Here is a 22120-nt window from a genome sequence, read left to right as displayed (position 1 = left end):
TAATCTCACCTGTCTTCCCTAGAAATCATCTGGAATCTGCTCAAATCCTAGTTGAGATCCAGCTATGTGTCCTATTACTCCGTTGCAATGCCCATCCTGCACCCACTATCCTCTGCACCCCTACATTCACTCTTTCTTTAGTTACCAGGGACTGTGCTCAAACCTCAGGATTCATGGTCTACTTGCCAACTCCAAAGACCATCAGTCACATCCGCACGGCTGAAGGGTCTTTAAGGATGCCACAAGGTAATCTGTAGTGAGTCTGTGGTTACTACAAGGTTACTACTGGTTACTACTATGGAGGACAAGGAACAGCCAGACAGTAACTAAACACTGAAAGACAAAACATCTGCCCCTGGGAAGGGGGAGGGAAAGAAAGAAAGGAAGGCAGAGCTGAGAAGGAACCACAGGGAGCCTCCCTTCCCACAACACAAATCAGTTCGTTGTCTCCTTGTTCTGGTTTTTGGTTTTGTTGTTGCTGCTTTGAGAGATAGGGTGTTACAATGTAGCCCAGGCTTTCTTCAAATTTACTGTGTAGCCAAGCTGCCCTTAAATTCACAGTACTCCTGATGCAGCCTCCTAAACCTGGGTTTTCCAAATTAGTGCTGCAGGACTGGAGAGAAGGCTCAGTGGTTCAGAGAACTGGTTGCTCTACCAGTGGACCCAGACTCAATTCCCAGCACCCACTTGGCAGCTCGCTACCCTCTGTGAGTCCAGTTCCTGGGCATCCAGTGTTCTCTTCTGGGCCCCCAGAGCACCAGGCAAACACTTGGAAAACAGATGTGCATGTACGCAAAATACCCATACACATAAAATAAAATTTGAAAAGTAGCACAGTCCACATTTTTTAAAAGAAAGTACCACCAGGTCTGGCTTAAAAATAGATTTCTTGATGGCAAATTAGGATACAAAATTCAGAATAACAACTGAAGCAACAGTAAGGCACTGGAGAGGAGGTGTTTCACTTAAGAACTCCAGGTAACGACAGCCTAGCTGAGATGCTGAACAACTTTGCTAATAAGTGGAATCCATTGCCCCCACGAGGCCTGCCTGGCTTCTCAGAAATTTTTGCTTGCTCAGCTTTGTGATCCCAGTGGAAAGCGACAGGGATACAGCGACAGGCACATTACACACAATCCCACTGGTTTGCAGCAGCATTCTCTGACTAGGAGGCTACTGCTTCCCTTTTGTACCAGCAGCATCCTGTAGAGTGAACTTACTCACCAAGGTAACAGGGCCAGAGGAAGACTGTGAACCACTTGCATCTGACTCCTACCCTCAAACTCTCTCGAACGTTGCTTCCTTAGCCCCTAGAACGGATAATGGTTACATTAAACAGAACGTGCCTGTCTCCAGAAGCCTTGCTGACCTGCTATGGCTACTCAGACTGTCCTGCCATAGCACAGGAGGCTCTACTTAGGCCAGGGCCACTGGGCACCTTCCTCCCTCCTGGTAGAGGCAAACTGTGTCCTCTCAGAATCACTTGGGCAGATTTGAAACCTCTGCGGTTCAAAGAGATTCACTGCATGTTCTGACATTTCTCATGTGGTGCTTCAAAAGCCCTGGCTTCTGCACGCACAGCAGGCATCGCTCCCTGCTGAAGTAGGACACCTTTTTTCATCCACTTCTGTCACATTCATGCACAGCAGCAAGCCGATGGTGCTGAGGTTCTGGTCTCACACTGGTTTTGTATCTTTTTTTTTCCCCCTCGTGTGTGTGTGTGTGTGTGTGTGTGTGTGTGTGTGTGTGTGTGTGTGTGTGTGTGTGTGTGTAATGCCACAGTCGACAGCTCTGCAGACTCATGTGGAGTCTGCCTCCTTGGGTTGCACAGAACACAACAGCTTCTTTGTAAATTGAAAGCCTGCTGTCCTTGTCTCTTCCTTGCCAAACACATCAGCAGAGCTACCTCTTTTAAGTGAGGTAGCCGTGGTTCTGAAGGAGCCCGCTGGCGAGGGCAGGCTGTGGAAAAGAGTGATAGATAGCTATTTGCTACTCCACACGTTCTCTCAGCCTTACTAATGGCAGAAAATGGGCAACAGTAAAGGGACTCACACTCACTGCATTCATTAGGTGCAACACACCTCTCTACATATGAACTCAACTGTACGCGGTAGCCACTATTAAAACACACACTTTATACATAAATAGGCTCAGAGTTGCCAAGCTCCTCTTGTAAACGTCCCACATGGGTTTTATTTAAAAGAAGGCATGGATTCAGACTGTCTGGCTCCATGGTCCACTCCATGAGCTTCTCTGTGAGGTCTGTGAGGGTATGTGTTCCCATGTAAGCACTGACATGAATTTCATATCTATTCGCATATGACTTCCTCTGCCCAAAACAGTGCAGCAATTTGCACTGTTCAGAGCAGAGTGGCTCAGGGAGATGCACGCGCGCATCACATCATATCCACCAGAGGTTGGGATTTGCCCTCTGATCTCAATTAACCTCCTTCAGTCATCTCCCAGTATCTCCCAGTCTGGGACCCTTTCTATAGTCTGACCAGTGGGCCTCCTACACTTGTTGTGGATGCTTGAGCTCCTGGTGTGCGTCACTCTGTAGATAGCATTTAAGGAGGCTAAATGGACCCATGCAGGTCGGACTCTGCTTGGTTTAATTTGTGTCCTTTTGAAAAGACAGAAGAATTCCTCAAAGTAGAAGCCAAGGGAAGATTTGGAAGAAACCAGACTCAATACATCCTGACGTCAGATTTCTGGCCTCCAGGGCTACAACAAAATAATTTCTGTTCAACCCACTCAATCTGTGGTATTTCCGTAAGGCAGCTCAGGCAAACCAAAATGCCAACATCAACAAGCAAACTCAAGGGCTTTCCCAAGAAAAAGTGTCATGGTTATTACGGTAGTTGAGTATTTCTTAATCAGTTAACGTGTGAGAAACTGGGCTGGTATTTTCATTAGCTGTCTACATTTTTCAGCATATTGTTGATAAAGTGTTACTATGCCTTATGTTATTTTGTCCTGTCATGCAACTTTACATTGTAGCTGTTTGTAGAGACGAGTATGCCGTATCAACACACAAGGGACTACACCGACACTCAGAGGTGGATGATTCACAGATCCTGAAGCCAAGCGATGTGGAGTTTCCACAGCTCCCTTCAGGCAGTTGGACAAGGCAAGTTCAATCAAACACTAACTCAAGCATAGTTCTTCAAACACGAGGAGAGCGTGGAGATGCAGAGATGGGGTGAAGCTGGAGAACTGGCCCACAGACAGTCCATCACTCTCCCTTTTTCCTTACCATCTATCTAGAGTACCTATCTACATACCAAACACACATACACGGCACTGCTTGCACATGTATATGTATGTAGGCACATGTATGAACTATGATACTACAGAAGTATTAAATGATATATAATTATTTCTGGACAATAGGCTTCTAATTTTTAATGATTATTTTATATATATATATATATAAATATTCATTATATATATATGTATATATATACATATGCTTCATAACCAAAATTGATTGTCCTGACTTTGGGACTATTCTAAACCAGAAATAAATTTATATATTTGAAGTAGATTAAAAGCAAAAGGAGAAATGGTTTATACGTTCAAAAACCTGGCAGGTCAACATTCATTGTGAATATATTAGCCTTAATATATTTGGTTATTCCTCTTCTTTGTCTTTATCCATTTCCATATTGGATATAATTATTTGAGAATCAGTATCAAAAAGACTGTTACTAATTTTTAATCTAAAGTGAAACCAATGGACCGAGCACAAACATACCAAACATGCAGCCAGCTGACCAAGGTACACGCCTTGTTCGGTATTTTTAACAGAAGCTTGGTTTGTTGCAATTAGCCAGTACACGTGAGTGAGATGCATAGCCAGCTGGCATGGAGAATGTGAGGCACTTGATCCAAATGGAAAGCCTGAGTTTGCTGTACTACAGATCACAGGTCTAGAACAGAAAGAAGGAGCAGGCTTAAAATGAGAGTCTAAGTAGGAGGGTATACTACTGATAGGCCACCCTATCAGTCTTCAGATCTTCCACCATGAGAGTGGGGAGGACGTTAACAGTGAGGACATTAACAGCTTCCCTGGGTGCTAGGTTGGGCTAAACACAGCCATGTACCCTCAAGACACCATGTTGCAGGAATAATGGTAACTGGCATCCTACCAGATACGTCCTGATGCTCCTATGTAGGAAAGTGGCAGACATTGGGGACCACACTATCTGTCTAGAGACTGCCAAGTGAAACACCAGTATAGTTTTACAATCCTAAGGCGGAACAGAGTGAACTACAGACTGTCAGGCTGGGTGCAGCCAATGGTCTGTTTCAGTATGGTCCAAGGGCTTAGATGGGTTTTACAGTTTTTAATGGCTGAAAGGGCTTAGAAACCTAATGTCTCATAATATGAAAATGATATACTTACAATTCAATATCAATAAAGTTAATTTTCTTAGAAGCCAGCTCTTCCCATCCGTACTGTCTCCATCTCCTCTTGAGCCACAATGGCAGAGTTGCTGTTGTGACAAAACCCACCCTGCTCTTAAGCGTTTATATTCCAGTTATGTCTGTCAGAGTCTGCCCACTTCTGTCCCCAAACTAAAACTGACCTGAACACAACCTATATGTTGTGAAGTATTTAAAATAACAGCATTGAAAGGTACTATAAAATATGTTATGAGAAATACTGGGCATTTATGTGCTTTGGATGATGGTACTGAGCCACCCAGTGACTGTTTCATGTCTGTGAAAACACTCCCACCATCATAAAGGCAACAAGACAGTTCAATTCTGAGCTTTTCATGAACAAAGATTCCAATTGTATGGTCAGATTTTGTTTAGACTCAAGATCAGTATCCAAACATTATCAATTATACAACCAATACTTCAAGAAAAAAGATAAAAGATGCCATTGTTATACATCACAATAATTTATTTCTGTGTCTTAAAAAAGAAAACAACAATGAAAACCAAACTCAACCAAATGAACAAACAAACAAAAACCTGCCCAGAATGGGCTGGCTAGACAGCCCAGTTGGCAACATCCTTGAGATCCTGAGTTTGGATTTCTAATAACCATATTAAAAGGCTTGAGCATGGTAGCTAGCACATGGTTATAATTCCAACAGCAGGGAAGCAGAGAAAGGCAGACCCTGTCTAACCTATTCAGTGAGCTCCAGGCAACGAAAAGACCCTATCGTCATTGGGAAAGCAGCCTCCTGGGTTCTCTACATATGCACAACTTTATGTGCGGCAACAACAGCACTGACCACAATAAATAAAAATAGCTGTATTCATTATTCACAGCCAGCATTAGCTTCATAAGACCCTGTATAACAAAGTAAAAAGAAATGCCAGTTTCATTACTAAATTTTATAAAGGATATTCACTGCATATAGGGTGAAAAAATAACTCTGGGTTTTTTAACTCTGGTAAAATTTGCTTCTTCCCAGATTAAGGGAGATACGGAAATAGGTCACGTATATTTTGTTAAGGTGTTTGCAAACAAATATGTGGTAATGAAAATGTGGTAGAGGTATTTACCATAGGATGTACTCAGATGATCTCACATTACAGAATCTAAGAGATTTGACTTCTTGTTTCCTGTACGATTCGACTCCTGCTCCTCCACTCCAATTATTAGTTCCATTTCCTCTTTAAGGTCACAAGACAGCACTGTTCATTTATCCAAATAAAATAGCAATTTCACTCACAGTGACCAAATTGATGGCATGAAGGCAACTGATTAAGCCCTCATTATCATTGGTTAAGTTCTCCCAAATCCAGTGGAATCACATATTGAGAAAATCACAGGGCTTCTTTGTAAAAACAAGGTCATAACTTCAAGGCTCTGCCACTCCAGGATGGTATTAAGAAACAGGGGCATTTGGGGTGATTTTAATCCATATCAATTCTGAGATAGAATTCCTAATGGGAGTCTGAGGTTCCCCATCATTTTCTAGAACCTAAAGTTCTGGTCTTCAAAGTCATAGGGGGGCAGTCAGTTAAAGTAATTATTACTACTAATCTTTGATGCGTGATTATTTTTCATCCTGCATTTTAAGGTTATCACATAGCAAGTTCATCCTTTCAATCAATTAAATACTGCTTAAATTAAAGGTATATAGGATGATATTTACTCCCTGACCTGTGCTAGTAACTATGCTTCATGGCACCTGAAGGGAGTCCATATTTCCTTAAATAAAAGGTAATGTAATAGAAAAACTACATATATGCATGCAATATATGTATATATATACATATATATATCACACATATACATACTACACACACACACACACACACACACACACACACACAAACACACAGAGCAAATTTGTGTTCTCCAGCTTTCTAATGTGATTTTAGTTCTGAATAGTAGTCATCTTTTTTTTTTTTTTAAACCAGGAGACAGACTAGGGAAGGGAGATAAATGAGAATGTTCTTGCACTTAGGACACACATTCTAAAATTAACATGTCCAAACACCCTGGATTAAGGCCTACACATACATTTGGAAAGTCCACTAGATGATGATAAAATATTTCTGTTGCTCACACAAAATACTGAACAAAAGCAATGTGAGCAAAAGGGTTTATTTGGCTTACTCTTTCCATTCCACCATGGAGAGAAGACTAGGCAGGAGTTTCGAGATGCCAAGGGAAGTAGAGAGTATAGAGGTTCCATCCATGGACTGCTCAGCCTGATTTCTTATATAAGCCAGGACCACCTGCCCTGCAGTAGTACTGAACTTAGTGGGCTGGACCCTTCCAAACCAACCCCACACCTGTCTACAAGACAATCTGATATAGGCAATTCTTCAACTGATGTTCCTTCTTCCTAGGTGACTCTAGTTTCTGCCATGTTGAAAAAACTAACCAGCATGACTGGCTCCTGGTCAACTCAGCACACAAACCCATAACCTTTCCTTTGTCGTTTGTCCCCAATAACTCATGTTAATATTACAATGTAAAACACGATCCAGCTTTTTAAATTCCATAGCCTAATTTTTTCAACACTTTAAAAGTTCAAGTTATCTTAATTAAAAGTATCCAGTCTCTTAATTATGGGCTCCTGCAAAAATAAGTTATATACTTTCTAGTTCTAAAAGGGAAGAAAGAGGGCACAATTACAATCAGATCAAAGAACAACCAAAGTCAAAAGTGCAAAAAGATCAGATGTTTAGGATTCACTCAAGATCTTCTGGGGTCTAACTGGCTTGGCTCTCCATTTCTCTAGATTTGCAATTTGCAGCACACATGGCTTGTCTTGTAGGCTCAGGCTGACTCATTCTATACTGCTGTTATCCTTAGCAATTATATCATCATTCCAGAAACTCCAAAATGATACTCCCAACTCCAGTCGAGGCTAAACCTTCATCTATGATCTCCTGGCTTCTTAAGGTACCAAGCTTTAGCCGTCCAATTTCTGGGTCTCCACTGAAACTGAGGCTGTACATTCACCAATGGCCTCTTGGCCTCCCCACAGGGATTCCAACCCTGGATGGTGCCAAGCCTCAGCTACTCCCTCTGACTCCTTCATTCCTTCAAAACCAGTATCATGTGGGAGACTCTTACGCATTACCAAGTTCCAATACCAACTTGAGATGCAGCCTTGGTTCCCCACTAGACCACAGCTTCTGTGTGATGGTTCTGAGGAAATACTTCCTAGATTTCACCTCAGTGATGTTAATCTCTAACTAATCATAGATGATTTTTTAATACCTGTTAACCAGCAAAGGTAAAGGTTTCACTTTCAGTGGTGTCGGGCTCTTGTAAATCATAGTTGATTCTTTAGCCCTAGCTGAACACAACCAGATTCTTAATTCTTTAAACATAGCACATGGGCAGCACAATAGAGTCCTTGAAGAATAGATTATCAAAGTTCCCTATTAACTTAACAAGATTGTTATAATTTGCATATCTCTCAGCATTATCTTCCAAGGTTACACAAAATAGCTTCCTCCCAAGAACAGTCAAGTCTATTACTACAATTCCCACATTTATGATACCAATCTGTTTTAATTTGCTTTCTGTTACTAAGATAATAATCTGACCAAAGCAACTTGCACAGGAAAGAGTTTATATTGCTTACCCTTCCCAATCACAATTCAACACTAGAGTCAGTCAAGACAAGAACTTGGAGGCAGGAACTAAATCAGAGATTGCCTTAGTCAGGGCTGCTATTGTTGTGATGACACACCATGGGGGAGGAAAGGCTTTATTTGGCTTAAATTCCATATCACCAAAGGAAATCAAGACAGGACCCCATATAGGGCAGCAATCTAGAGATAGCAACTGAGGCAGAGGCTATGGAGGACTGCTGCTTACTGGCTTGCTTGTCACGGCTTGCTCAGCCTGCTTTCTTATAAAACCTAGGGCCACCAGCCTAGCCCAGGGATGGCACCACCCACAATGGGCTAGGCCCTCCCTATCAATCACTAATTTTTAAAAAGTGCTACAGGTTTGCCTAAAGTCAGATCTTATGGAGGCATTTTCTCAATTGAGATTCCTTCCTCTCAGATGACTCTACATGGTGTCAAGTTGACATAAACCAATGCAGCCCAGAGACCATGAAGGAATGCTGCTTGACGGTTTGGTCTCCATGGATGTTTCCACCTGCTTTTGTACATAACTCAGGACTACCTGTCCAAGAATGGTGCTGCCCTCAGTGGGCTGGACCCTTCCACAATCAACCATTAACAATTAAAACGTCCTACTGACATGCCAACAGGTCAGTCTGATTGAAGCAATTCCTTGAAATTCCATCTTCCGGGTGACTCTAGGTTGTGTTGAACTGACAACAACAAAAACCAACAGAACAAAGAAACCAAAACGTACACCTTCCCTGGTTGACAACTATTCCTCTGGATCAGTTTTTTTAAACAGGTTAAAAATAATGATGTGCACACATGACTAATGTAATTCTATTTTATCCCTCATCGTATTCTATGTTCTCCAATGTATCACTATTTCCTTTGAATTTTTTTTGTTTTGTTTGAGATGGGGATCTCACTATAGTGCCCAGGCTACATGAATGCTCTCACACCAGCTCCCTGACTAACTAGATCTATATAGGCTTATATTATACACCCAGCCCTTAAGAGTTTGTCTCTGAAATTTACATCCAGTTTTCCAGAATCAGAAAATTACCCAAAAAAGTATTTACTCTAGGCTTGTATGTAAAAAGCATTCTTTGGTTGTGGGGCCATTGTGGTAACTGAGATCAGTGACTCCTTCCAGGACGATGCCATTTTAAACCATGATCAGTTCACGAATATCTGGTAGAGTCTTTGTGTTATGGGGAAAACTGGGAAGAATGTGTGTGGTCCTGTACTTCTTGGCAGTTAGTTATGATACAAGGAAGAGATTAAGAATAGTTAAGGTAGCACACAAAGTAGGAGGAGATTCCATTTCAAACATCAACAGTTGCACTAAATGCTTTGAGAATTTGAAAGAAGTCATGCTCAGTCCGAACCCATAAGACAGGCTATACTTTGGTCTGTGCCTAGGATTTGAGGAATTGGTAGGGGATGGACAGAGTGCAACCAGAAGCATTGGGCATTGTAGGATAAGAGTATTGCATATGACACATGAAAAAGGCATGGCAGTAAAAGCCCAACCCTATGGAAGAAGGAGGCTGCTTCAACTGACCTACAGCCCAGCCTCTGGCTATCAAGATAAGAAGCCTAGAACTCAAGTTTCAGTTGTAGAAAAAACATCAAAGTTTTAGAGTGACAGGCTGTGGGGACAGACTATTTTAGAATGGTGTTTTGGGAGTTATGGCAGCAACACAAGATGCTGCAGGGAGAGGAATGCATCCTTGGTAGAAATATCTGCACTGGACACATATGGCTTAGGAAACAGTTTTTGAGAAGAAATGGTTTCTACAGAGACTAAGGGAAGGGAAGAAAGAAGCCGGAGACTAATCTGGAGAAGAAATGCGTTGGAATCCACAGTAGGAACTCAGAGTAAACATGGGAACAGTCCCTGGAAATAGAGAACTACTGCTAGAAGTCAAGAGTAGTGTCCAGTAAGAGCGCATCAGCACTGGGTCATACACATGGACCCTGTGGTCACCCCAGAAAGGTCTACATGCCTCCAAGAGTTGATCATTCTGTTAGGATCTTTAGTTCCTGACTGTCCACAGCATTCACTTAACATACATACCTGACTAATATTTATCCTGGACCTATGCATACACACTCAGGTCTTAGCTGTTTGACGCAGGTGCAGTGAGCTTCCTACCACACTTCCCCTTCTCCATTACACCTGCCCACTGCCACAACTCTAGCCCTCATTTAGAAATCTTTCTAAGTAAAGGCAACATGACAACTCTCTGGGTACACAGGTAAAGACTCCGTGAATTTAAGGAAAGACACAGGCAATGAATCACTACTTAAAATGTAGTGCATGGGCCAGCAGCATCAAGGGCCACTGTGCCTGTTAAAGCTGTAGAATCTCAGCTGCCTATCCACACGCAGGGAATCAGACTCCGTAGCTTAACAAGATCCCTGGGTGACTGGTGACTGCACACATCTGTGTTTTAAAAGAAAATTATTGTAAGATCAGTCATAGGTGAGGCTGCACCGTGTTGGACCAGGAAGAGAGAGCACAGGACTTAAGAGGATAGGCTACCATCCAATCTGACTTTTGCTTAGACTTATGGTTCAGTGATAGAGCTCAGGGAACTGGGAGATGGGGCGAGACCAAGTCAGGAAACCATTCCAGCTGACGACTGGAGCCCTGGATGCATAAATCCTGACAGGAACTGGTACTGAGCTTATGAATGAGAAGCGTTTCACAGATCGTGTCTATTTAGCTGTCCCCCCTCCCCCGAGGTTTTATAAATATCCTGTCCTCCTGATGTTCCCATTTATTCTCTTCACATCTACCCAGCTGCAGGAACTTATGGTATGATTCTGCATCTCATTCATCCCCTCAGTGTTCATCATGCCACGTCAAAATACTTTTTTTTTTTTTTTTTTTGGCTAATTGAGAGACAAACCTGAAATGGCAAACACAACGTGAATTCAAAATAGAAAGAGCAGTGAACAAGGGCTGTTTCCAGCGACGTTACTATTGAAATAATAGGGCGTCCGGCTGGAGGCCCCAAAGAAAGGGCTGGATACCCAGCAATGACCACATTCATCAGATGAAGAGCACACAGGGCCTGTCTCGCCTCAGCTGGATAGGTGCACGATGTTGAGACAGTCAACTGATTTTCCTACATGTATTCAGTGTCACGGTCTGAAGGTACGGTGCATCTTCTTGTGCGTGCGTGCGTGCATGCGTGCGTGCGTGCGTGCGTGCGTGCGTGCGAGAGAGAGAGAGAGAGAGAGAGAGAGAGAGAGAGAGAGAGAGAGAGAGAAAGTGTTTATATGGGTTGTGCACTTGTTCCTGCATGTGGAGGCCAGAAGTAGATATCTGGCCAGAGTGACATCCTCCATCATCTTTCTGTTGGAAGACCCTGGAACCCATCCATTTATCTATACTAGACTTGGCCACCGAGCTCCAGGATCTGCCTCCCCTGTGCTATTATTACAGATGTTCACTGCCATCTCAGCTTTTACATGAGTACCCGGGGTCTCAACTCAGATTACCCATAGAGCCCTCTGCCTGCCATTGTCTTGTAGTATTTTTAACAGCTTTATTAGCACACGGTCTATAAGCCACGGAATTCAAATTTTGCAAACAGAAGAGACTTTCATTATATCCCTTACTGTCAAGCAATGTCTCATTAAAATGCATACAGAAATAGAATATAGCTATTTCTTAAATCTCTAGGAGTACAGGACTTGGTTATTACTCCTTGATTAACATGCTAAAAATCTTAGTTTTTACTAGTGGGAAATAGGCCTTGATAAAATTCTGTCGATTCAATTCAAAATGTGGAAGCATTTTGTGCCTCTAAATGCTGTACTTCAAAGATGACTGGCTGAACACACCACGACACGCCTTTGAATATATTTCCTTGAAGTTACATTAGGAGGTTAAGTTTATTTATTGGAACCACAATGAAAATCTCAAACCCTTACAAACTACTGTTCCTCAGATTTTCCCGATCCATTTTCCCACCAGATGTCATGCTTCATAAGGGGGCTGGAGTCTGCCAACATCTGTTGTTTTCCACGTCTGGGTTAGCATAAAGAACAAGGCAGGTTTTTCCTTTAAAAACGTAGGGCAGAAGAGGAGAGGAGACATGAACTTACATGCTCTCGCAGAACCTGGTCAGAGTGCTGGGTTTCTCCTGGTTACGCCTTTGTCGAAACCAGCGTTGAATGCTCCGAACATCCCAGTCCAGCTGCTTGGAGAGCCCTTCCAATCTCTTCTCATCAGGATGCTGTGAAACAAGGCACCAGAGAAGCCATTTTCACCCATCTTTACTTACATCACATACAGGGCTGATCCTGCATATGGTTGGATTTTCCTCTCTATTTTCTTCTGCTGGCATTTCAGTATTTGTGACTGAGAATCCAGTCTATCCACTGAAGGCTTGAACAAAGGTAACTACTAGATTATTCCTTAGGAAACAAGACAGAGAAATAAAAATCCTGCCCCAGTGCTTGTATTCTTTTCTCATCAGCAAATATTTCTTATGAAGCAACCAGCAACCAAGAAAGGGTGAACCAGTCTGCTGGCTAAGTCAGCTCCATCAGCCTTCAAGGGCAGAATTTACAGAGACACCAATCAAATGGTTCACCTTCGTAGGGAGAAAGGTATATTAACATATTTTATGAACAGATAATGTAGAAAAGACAAAGAAAAAACAAAAAACTCCACACACAGAAAATTCCACAATGTACCAGCTAAGGTGTCACTTCTAGTACCACACACACCTCTTCTTTCCTCTTCCTTCCATTTTCCACATATTCCTCTCCTTAGCTTCCTTTGTCATCCCCTTTCACCTCAGCACACATCTAGTCTTCCTAACACTACATATCACCTACTGGAACTTGTGTGGTGAAAAAGACAAGATGGCGTTGGTAATAGACACAGACCCAGCTCCTCCCCCACTTAGCCCCTCAAGAGCCTTGGTCTCTTCATCAGTATAAACAAAGGGAACCAGTTTACCAACCTACAGGGGACTGTGGCAAAGACTGGAAATACATGTTAAACTGAGGGCCGGTCATCTGTTTTCTTTCTCTCCCTCCCACCTCTTCCACATGTTGAAGAAGCTCTTGCTGACAATCACAGGAGAGGAACCCACTACTGTACAACAAAACGGCCAAGACAGCTCCGCTCTTCCTTGCTGTTTGCTGATGATCAGAGGAAGAGAACAGAAAGGAGGAGAAGACCCACTGAGCAGGCTGTGACAGGATGTGCACCCCAGACGGAAAAGCCGACAGAGGAGCATCTCAGCAACTCCAGGGACGTCTCGTACAGCTCACCTTTCACCGAGTGAGGCGTGAAGCCTTAGGGGAGAGACCAGGTCACAAAGACAGAGCTCTCCTCCTGAGATCTGGCTGCTGTTCCTTCCTCCACTGCCTTCTGTCCCCCAACCTTCTCCCCCATCCCTTCCGTTGCTCTCTCCTAACCCTCCGAAAACCCAAGAAATGTACACTCTCGGCACCCAGATTGCACACTTCCTGACGTTAGAAGTGAGAAAGGTAAATAAATGTCTGTTGCTTAAGTCACTTGCTAAGGCAATCGGTCTGCCATGGTGGCCTGAACTAAATAAGTCACTTGCTAAGGCAATCGGTCTGCTGTGGTGGCCTGAACTAAATGAGATACACATACTCCGAAAGCAGAGCGAATGACATCCGGTTACAAAGTGTTCTCCTCCTGTGTCTATAAATGCAGTTGCCGGCATTCAGCCGGGCATGTGTCTGAGTTCCTTTCAGTAATAACAAGAGAATATAAATCTCCTTTTATGTCTTTCTTAGTTGAAAATATGAGAGAGCAAGGGGAGTCGCTGCCTATAATAAGTAATATATATATATTATATTATATTATATATTGTTATATTATATATATTAATATATATATATATGGGTTATACTACCATTCTGTTAAAATGAATATTTTTGACAGCCTCATACAATATATGTAATTATATCACCCTACTACCCAACTGTCTTCCTTACTTTCCATTCCAACCCCTTGACCGTAACCAGCCCCTCCAATGGCTACATTGCTGAGAAAAAATGACACTGTCTCCAGCAGCGACCATAAGCAAGGGAAAAACAAAGTGAAAACAGAAAACAATCAGCAAACCTCGGGAAGGAGGCAGGACCTTGGGGACAAGAGAAAAATCTTTTTTACTTCTGAGTTTTCAAGTAGTGTGGGGAAAAAATGCTAAGATTCAGAAATAAAAATGGTGAAGCTAAAGTTTTAGTGTCCAACACTGACCCTGTTACCTCAGCCCTCTTACTTCCTTTCACAGGAAACCACGGCCATTAAATCATTTTTTTGTTGCCGGGGTTATTTTACACAAACACAATTGAATACACACTCTTTTACCTTCCCCCAGTCACACAAATTACTGTAAACTGTGGACTTTGCTCTGGACTTGGGGCTTCCCCCTTTATAATTTGTCTTGGATGGGTTCCCAATCAGCTCAGAACACACAACCTCTCTCCTGCTGTGAGGTGTAAAACTAAACTCCAACTTTCTAGTCTGTTCTGCTAATGGACACTACGGTAGCATGCAAACTTCTAACAGTGCTCCAGCAGTAAGTTCTACGCTTCCTAGTAAACGGTAGGCCTCATTCCTTGGACTGGAAATTGAAGATCCAAGGGGTCTGTGCTTTTATACCTTTTAATATTGAAATTTTACTAACTTTATTAAATGTATACCTCAAAAGAGAGAAGGGCCATGTCCAGGAGTCTCATCAACACAATAGAATATCTTCATCTTTTCCAATCTGATACACAAAAAGTAGATTCTCAGTGTAGTTTTGACTTTCCCTTTGTTGTGAGAGAAACATCTTGTTCATGTGTGTAAAACCATTCAGACTTCGTTTTCAGGTGAAGAGGAAACTCAGGTCTACTGCCTAGCTTTATCCCCCTGTGACTTATTAACATATTTGTATGATTTTTTAATTAATTAATTTTATGTACATGAGTACACTGTCCCTGTCTTCAGACACACCAGAAGAGGGCATCAGATCCCATTACAGATGGTTGTGAGCCACCATATGGTTGCTGGGAATTGAACTCAGGACCTCTGGGAGAGCAGTCAGTGCTCTTAACCGCTGAGCCACTTCTCTAGCACGTGATCTTTTTTCAGAGTGATTAAACATTCTTCTCTATTATAAAGCGGAGGGGGTTTTTTTTGGGAGGGGGGGAGTAAAGCACTTGTTTTAAAATTGGCTTACAGTTCTCTTTACTTAATAAATAAACAAAAACAAAACACTATACATCTATTTGCTACACAGTATGTATGTATATACATACATTTGAATTTAAACTTTTCTGTAATTTCCCTACAAATTATGGTTATAAATACCCTTTAATACTTTTGGGGTTTTGACAGATTCAAATTCTGGGTGTATTTTGAATGCTTCCTAGTATTCTGTGGGCAGCAGCACTCTAACATTGTAAACTGTTACCCTATGTCCCCACACTACAGTTCATCTCTGAGTCCTCACCCTGAGACCTCACCCTGGCCTGTCATCCACGTCTGTGCTAAGCTTTACTTACACGTATTTATATTTCTATGTGACAAGAACTCAGATGACAAGAATTAGGTTGTTTATACCTAAAATTGAGGCAAGTCCAAATAAACATTTTGGTATCTGTGATAAGATCATACCAATTCCTCAATCAATGTAAGGTTAATTAACATCTTCATTCAACTTGTCTCAATGCCCTCCAAGAGTATTTAAATGTTTGCCTCATTCTGTGCAATAATATTCTTCTTGGGTTTTATTATTTTAAAAAAAATCATCCTTTCTTATAATCTTTTAACTGTTTTATCATTTGTGTATTTTTTTAAAAAAAAAACACTTATTTCCGGTAATTTTGCACTGCAATTTTGTTGCTGTTGTGTGGTAGTTTTCACCCCATTGTCGTAATTCTAAAGGTGTACAATGACATATTAGCCTACTACTAGAACACAAGCTCCGTAAACACAGAAAACCTTTACTATCCTTTTCACTGGTGCATTTACTATAATAAGACTTATAAAGGCTCTCTGAATGAATGGATATTTGAATAGAATTTTTGCCTCCTCCTTTTAATTTAAATGACTTTTATCTACTCACTAGCTCAACCCCACATGAGCAATAAGTAAAATTATCACTGTTTCCTCCCCCCTCCTTGTCTGCCCCGCCCAACACTTGTCAACAATAGAATCTTTCTTGGCGTTTGCTTTTGTGCTATTAAATGTGCTTCTCCTGCCCTCTGACTAGCCAGCGTTAGCTGATCAGCTGCCTCCCAACCACTAAGCAACTCTGCAGCCAGTGACTTCCTATCTTCTCAAGTTTGATCCTTTTTAAAACTTCCAGAACACACAACTTCAACATTCTGTTCTGACACCATCCCTCACATTTCTTCATCTCTTAGTTCTACAGTTTAAATATATTCAAAACTCACAAACTTCCCCAGTAATCTTGTATAATCTTCTGGTTAGCTAAAATATATGACAACAATCTCCTTAAGATAGAAAAAAAAAATGAGAAAATGAGGACAGATTTTAGAGAATCTGTCTACAATTTTTATACAAGAATTAATTTATTATCTGTGCGTGAGAGGGGGAGGGGAGAGAGAGAGACAGAGACAGAGACAGAGAGAGAACTCACACATATGTTTGCATGTACGTGAGCAAGTGCCTGCAGATGCCCACATAGAACAGAAGGATGTTAGATTCCTAGACCTGGAGTTACAGGTGTTGGGATGGGTGCTGGGAACTAAACTCTGGTCCTGTGGATGGGCAGCAAGCACTCAACCACTGAGACACTTTTCTAGCCACTGCCTCCAATTTGTGACTAGAGAAAAGGGGGATCAGTAGCCCCTCACTTGACGTAGCCATCATTCCCTTTCCATTTTCCAGGTGATCTTCGGAGGTACTAGAGTACACAGGAAGAAAAGGATTAACCAAAATTAGGACTCCATTATGCAGTTTGCATATGGCTGTCACCATGGTCTGTGGAACAAGGTGGTAATTGCAGATACTATTGTATCACACAGACTCTTGTGAGAAACTCCTCTCCTGTGCTCTCTGCAGGAAGTTCAATATAATCGTTGCTCACTCTATGTTGAACTTCGCTGAAATAGTACTTCTGTTGGACATTGGTGCACATCCATCTGAGGTCAATAGACTTTTTTTTGTGTGTGTGTCTCCCCAAGAAAAAGTAATTCAACACCATGAAATGTTGCTTCATAACTGCTACATATTTTACCCTCATAACTTTAAAACCAATTTGAATAGGAAAGTGAAGTAGTCAGTTTCATAGCTATGACAAAAAAAAAATCCCCCCAAATTAAAAATATAATTAGATAATGGGATAAACCCAGTTAAAAGTCAGGCACTCAAAAATAATCATTGGGGAGAAATAATCACTTGGTGTATTTAAATGGACTAAGCTATCAATAACTGTAGGTCTTTTGGCTCCATTCCCGAACTGCAGAATCACAAGCTCTCAAGATACAATGTAGCAGCATGCATGTTCCTCAGAAGAAAGGTGCAATGAAAGTGTAGAAACACAGGCTGAAATAGATGCTATATCATTTACTAAATGGGGGGTGTGTGTGTGTGTGTGTGTGTGTGTGTGTGTGTGTGTGTGTGTGTGTGTATGTGTGTGTACACCTGCTGTGCCATTGTTGTTTTATTCAATCCTCCTGAAAGCCTGCAAGTTATTCAGAGACTTCTAAGGCCTCCTCCAAAGGTTAAAAACTTTTCTGAAGGCCAAACTTTAGTAAGGAATAGGTACTGTTTCAGCTTAGAGACTCAGGTCTGTCTCGGGCAAAAACCAAGGGTCCTAATTATTGCCTAATGGTGGTAGGTTCTCTATAGTGTTTAGGATGTGATAGATTTCCCTGTAGGGTGGAAGGTAGGTTCTTTACAGTACTTTAAAGGTGACAGATTACCTGTAGAGCAGAGGAAGGAGAGAAAGAGAAAAGACAGGTGTTATAATAAGAGAAGAAACTGATAAACAATGTCATGACTTATACCCATCTGCTGATGTCAGAGTAAGAGTGACCTGGGCAGAGAAAATGACACAGAGGGCAGTACAGTCTCACAAATCAGGGGCCACATTCAAAAGGGAGCTTAATGCTCTCCGGCTTATATTTTCAAAGTCTATGCCATTTTTTACAATGTAACATGTTCTTTCAAGTGAAATCTAATGGAGCAACAACTATTAGCAAACATGTCAAGAGTCTGGGCCCATATGGAGATCCCATATAGGCAGTTATTGTCCCGTTTCCATCTCCTGTCCCCTAGGATCCACCTACCCCTTTTCCTCTGTCCCCTACCTACTTAGAACTACTGCCTTTGGATCCCCAGAAGGGGCATGGGAACAGAGGGTGGAGCGGAGAGATGTGAGATGTGAGATAGGCTCTGTTTCTCTCTGAGGTTTCTTGGTATAGGGCTGGGCTGCTACCTCTCGGCTTCACGGGTGACTCAGCTAAGGTGAGACTCTTGCCTACTTGCAATCTTGTAGCAGAGGCTGTGATGACTTTGGAAGCCATCTATCCATCTTGTGCTGGGGTGATGATCCTGTCGATAGGAGAGGGGCCTGTCTGAAGTTTGCCCCCGGTGCCGAGGCAGAGCGTGTCCAACAGCAGCTGGAGGAAAGGGGAGCCTGACAGTCAGCAAGCTCTATTGTACTTAGTCACACAGTCTCCCCAGGCAGTTTTGAGGCTCTGCACTTGTTCCATCAATATTCCCCTGCCTACAGACACTACCGAACAAACAAAACACGGCTCGGCAGGGCTGGGCATGTGGCTCTTCTCCAGCATTTGTAATGGCCTGGATTTGATCTTCAATGTTGTAAGAAAAACTAAAGAAACTAACAGGAGTGACATTCCACTTTAGGAAGGTAAACTTCATGAAAATGTGCGGTTCTTTTCTAAATATTTACTTCCTCTAAGACCATAGGGTATGTGTCCCACGAGGCCGAACTTGGCCATGCAATGTTACCCCTTAAAACTACAAAAAAGAGCTTTTCCTAAAATTCCATTCATTCTTTTCCTACTCCTTACAGAGATATTTTTTTAAAGATACCTAATCTTTCCTCATATTTTTTTTTTTTTTTTTTTTTTTTTTTTTTTTTTTTAGCAAAAGTGTCATTTTAAGAGGCCAGAGAAAAATGCCTGTAGACTTTGCAGGAATGAAGGCAACAGGACGAACAGAGCTGTCTGGGGTCCGACATGAAGAGCTGCAAGCTGTGAGCCTAAGAGTACTAATGGCCAGCCCCACAAACACCAGAAAGAAACACCATTTGTGTAAGACCGTCAAGTCACAGCCTCGAAACCAGCATGATGCTTCCAGAAAGCGGGAGGAGGGCGAAGGAGCCATCTGATATGGAAACACAGAGAACAGTGTTCCATTCCTCCGGTTCCACACTTTCTCATCCTGCCAAGGGTGAGCAGAGATACGGAGGGATCTTAGGGACTGAGAAGAAACTGTGGGGCCCTGCACTGCTTTGTCCTCTTACTGCTTCAGTTCAAGGGCTCCTGGTGTTTCCTCCTCCTTCCTTCCTGCTTAGGTATGTGTCGGTCACTCGCCTGCTCCCTTCCTCTCTGTGCTCCTATGCCTGGTCTACATTTAGACGCCCCTGATACTGAACGTCCTATCCCTTCATTTACGCTCCACTGTGAGTCTCTCTCTTCTACTCTGACTCTGCTGAACCAGCTCCTTCCTTTCCTCACACAGCAAGTCTTCTTCAAATAGGATCCTTCATGTTTGTCTCTCATAGCCTCTGTGATGTATGGATAGCACGCACCGCAGGCCAAGTCCTATTTCTCACATGCGTATACACCACACTCTAAGCTCTGCCTGGTCGTCCCCACCCAGCCCTTATCTGAGTGCTTCGAGTCGCCTGAGACTGAAGAAGGCACTGGATTGGACAAACCTCTATCTAATCAAGACCTTTCCACAAAGAAGCTTGTAAAAATCAGCAACCAAGAGGGCACATACACCCTTTATCTACTGTTTACGCTTTGGGCCAATTATAGCACTACAGCCTCTCTAAAGACTCAGTATCCAACAGGAAACAAAGATGCCTGTCAGAACCCAGTTGTAAGTACTCAGTATCCATCCAACAGGAAGCAAAGTTGCCTGTAAGAACCCAGGGGAGAGAGGATGAGGTGGCTGCTTTGCGGTGGTGGTGGTGGTGGTGGAGAAAAGTAAGTCCCCAGAGGACACTCATACCTTTGTTATGGCGGTGAAGACCTTTTCCAGAATGGCATTTGGCTGGGCAATTTGTGGTCCGTTGGCTTGGATGTTGAGGGCTACGGCACATGGTTTGGCTATGAATCTAAAGGTTTAAAAAGAGAGAGAGAGAAGAAAATAAATCAGAACTTATACTTTTTATAACTGCTTTTCGTAGCATCGATTATAAATGAGCACGTTATTCTAATTAGATGTTTGTAGGGTTTTACAGCAACATTCGCATGGGCAAACTATGAAGCAGCCCTTACTTGGGGTCACCAGCAGTCACTTAAAAAAGAGAAATTCTTTAAGAGCATTTAAACTCCTTGGCTGGGTGTGATGGTGCAAGCCTTTAATTCCAAGGGCTCGGAAGGCAGGCAGATCTCTGAAGTACAGGGCTACACTGGCTACATACAGAGTTCCAGGACAGCTAGGATTATACACAGAGAGACTGTCTCAAAACAAGATAAACAAAAAAACAAAACAAAACAAAACAAAAAGCAGAACAGAACATTTTAACACTAATGGTACTTTGTAGTTCTACTGAAACTTCACAGATCAAGTATGATTCCCTAAACCATAAGAAAGAAAAAGAAGTAAATACCGAGTGGAAATGGAATTGTACAAGCAAGATATATAAATAATCTGTCATAATTTACAGTTGTCTTCTGAACACATACAATCATGTTTTTGTACCAATGTGCTCACTAAACAGCTGAGTCCTCATGGAGGGTGTGTGTGTTTGATCACTCTGATAATAAACACAGCCATTTTGTTTCCATAATCAACGTGTGTAGTACTGAACCCCAATCCTTCAGGTTCATAATTTCTGCTTTGTGGGTCAGCTCCGCACACAGCTTCTCTCTCATGGGAAGCAATGAAGAATGATAAATGCCATGGCATTCCAGATGAGCTGAGAGCCGAAGGGTCGAAAAGAATGAGCCAGACTGTTTTCATCCTTAGTGAATGCCTAACCCAACAATGGGAAGGATGGGCCTCAGCTCCCATGCCTGATGTTTGAACAAATCTCTGAGAGGGATGTGGAGCCCACAGGGCCCTGGAGGGACAGTGACAATTCTAGTAAAACTGTACAAGAAAGAGGAAAAGTATTTACACCTTCCAGATGTTTTCAAATAACTATTCACAAAATAAGCTTCCACAGTATTTCAGTGGTGACTGTAGTCTGTCACTAATTTAATATCATACGAGAGTATGACTAAGAAAATTAAACCGATGCCAAGAGTGATAACCAATAGATACATAAAAGAAACCAGTAGTGAACCTTAGATGAGGCTTCTTTAAGTCCACAAGATTAAAGAACAGCAGGCAAGGCAGAGCAATATGACATAATGTTGAACAAGAGCCTATTTCGGGTACAAGTAAAGAAATTCACCCAGTCTGGAGAACAAGATCACTCCATGTTGCAAACCTGATCCAGGAGAGTCACACACAGAAAGTGAAGTATCATGCTGGTTACACTAGGGTCTCTCAGGACAAAGTAAAAAGAGAGATTGCCACCATTTCCTAATCGATAAGCCTTTGAGAAACTGGACTGCTCTTCAGGGCTTTGAATCCGCAGTTCCTTCCAGTATGACACTTGCTGAGACACAGTAGTCACACCTTTGCATCTTCCTAGTAATTCTGGGTCTTCTCGGTCACCACAGTGGAGCACAGAACTAAGTTTCCCACTTGCTGGCTACTCTATTGTCCCTATGATGTCCCATTGATGTCAACCCAAAGAGTACTTGGGTAGGCTCACCCAATCCCTAAGCATTTTTTTTCTCAACAATTTCACCAGTACAGAGAGGCAAACATTTAAAT

The 22120-nt window shown here is 42.2% G+C and overlaps 1 protein-coding gene across 2 annotated transcripts in view; it reads right to left on the bottom strand.

The window, feature by feature from the left end:
* The window catches only part of Cers6 (ceramide synthase 6), a 231728-nt gene that overhangs the window by 149110 nt on the left and 60498 nt on the right, over window positions 1–22120 (bottom strand). For both annotated transcript variants that reach the window (XM_032903424.1, XM_032903425.1), the window contains exons 2-3: window positions 20300–20405; window positions 12193–12323 (exon numbers count right to left, since the gene is read on the bottom strand). In XM_032903424.1, the coding sequence (XP_032759315.1) occupies window positions 12193–12323; window positions 20300–20405 (237 nt within the window). The remainder of the gene's footprint in view (window positions 1–12192; window positions 12324–20299; window positions 20406–22120) is intronic.

The sequence above is a fragment of the Rattus rattus genome, chromosome 5 (assembly GCF_011064425.1).
Source record: "Rattus rattus isolate New Zealand chromosome 5, Rrattus_CSIRO_v1, whole genome shotgun sequence".
Taxonomy (NCBI): Eukaryota; Metazoa; Chordata; class Mammalia; order Rodentia; family Muridae; genus Rattus; species Rattus rattus.
This window is presented reverse-complemented; position numbering and strand designations above follow the sequence as displayed.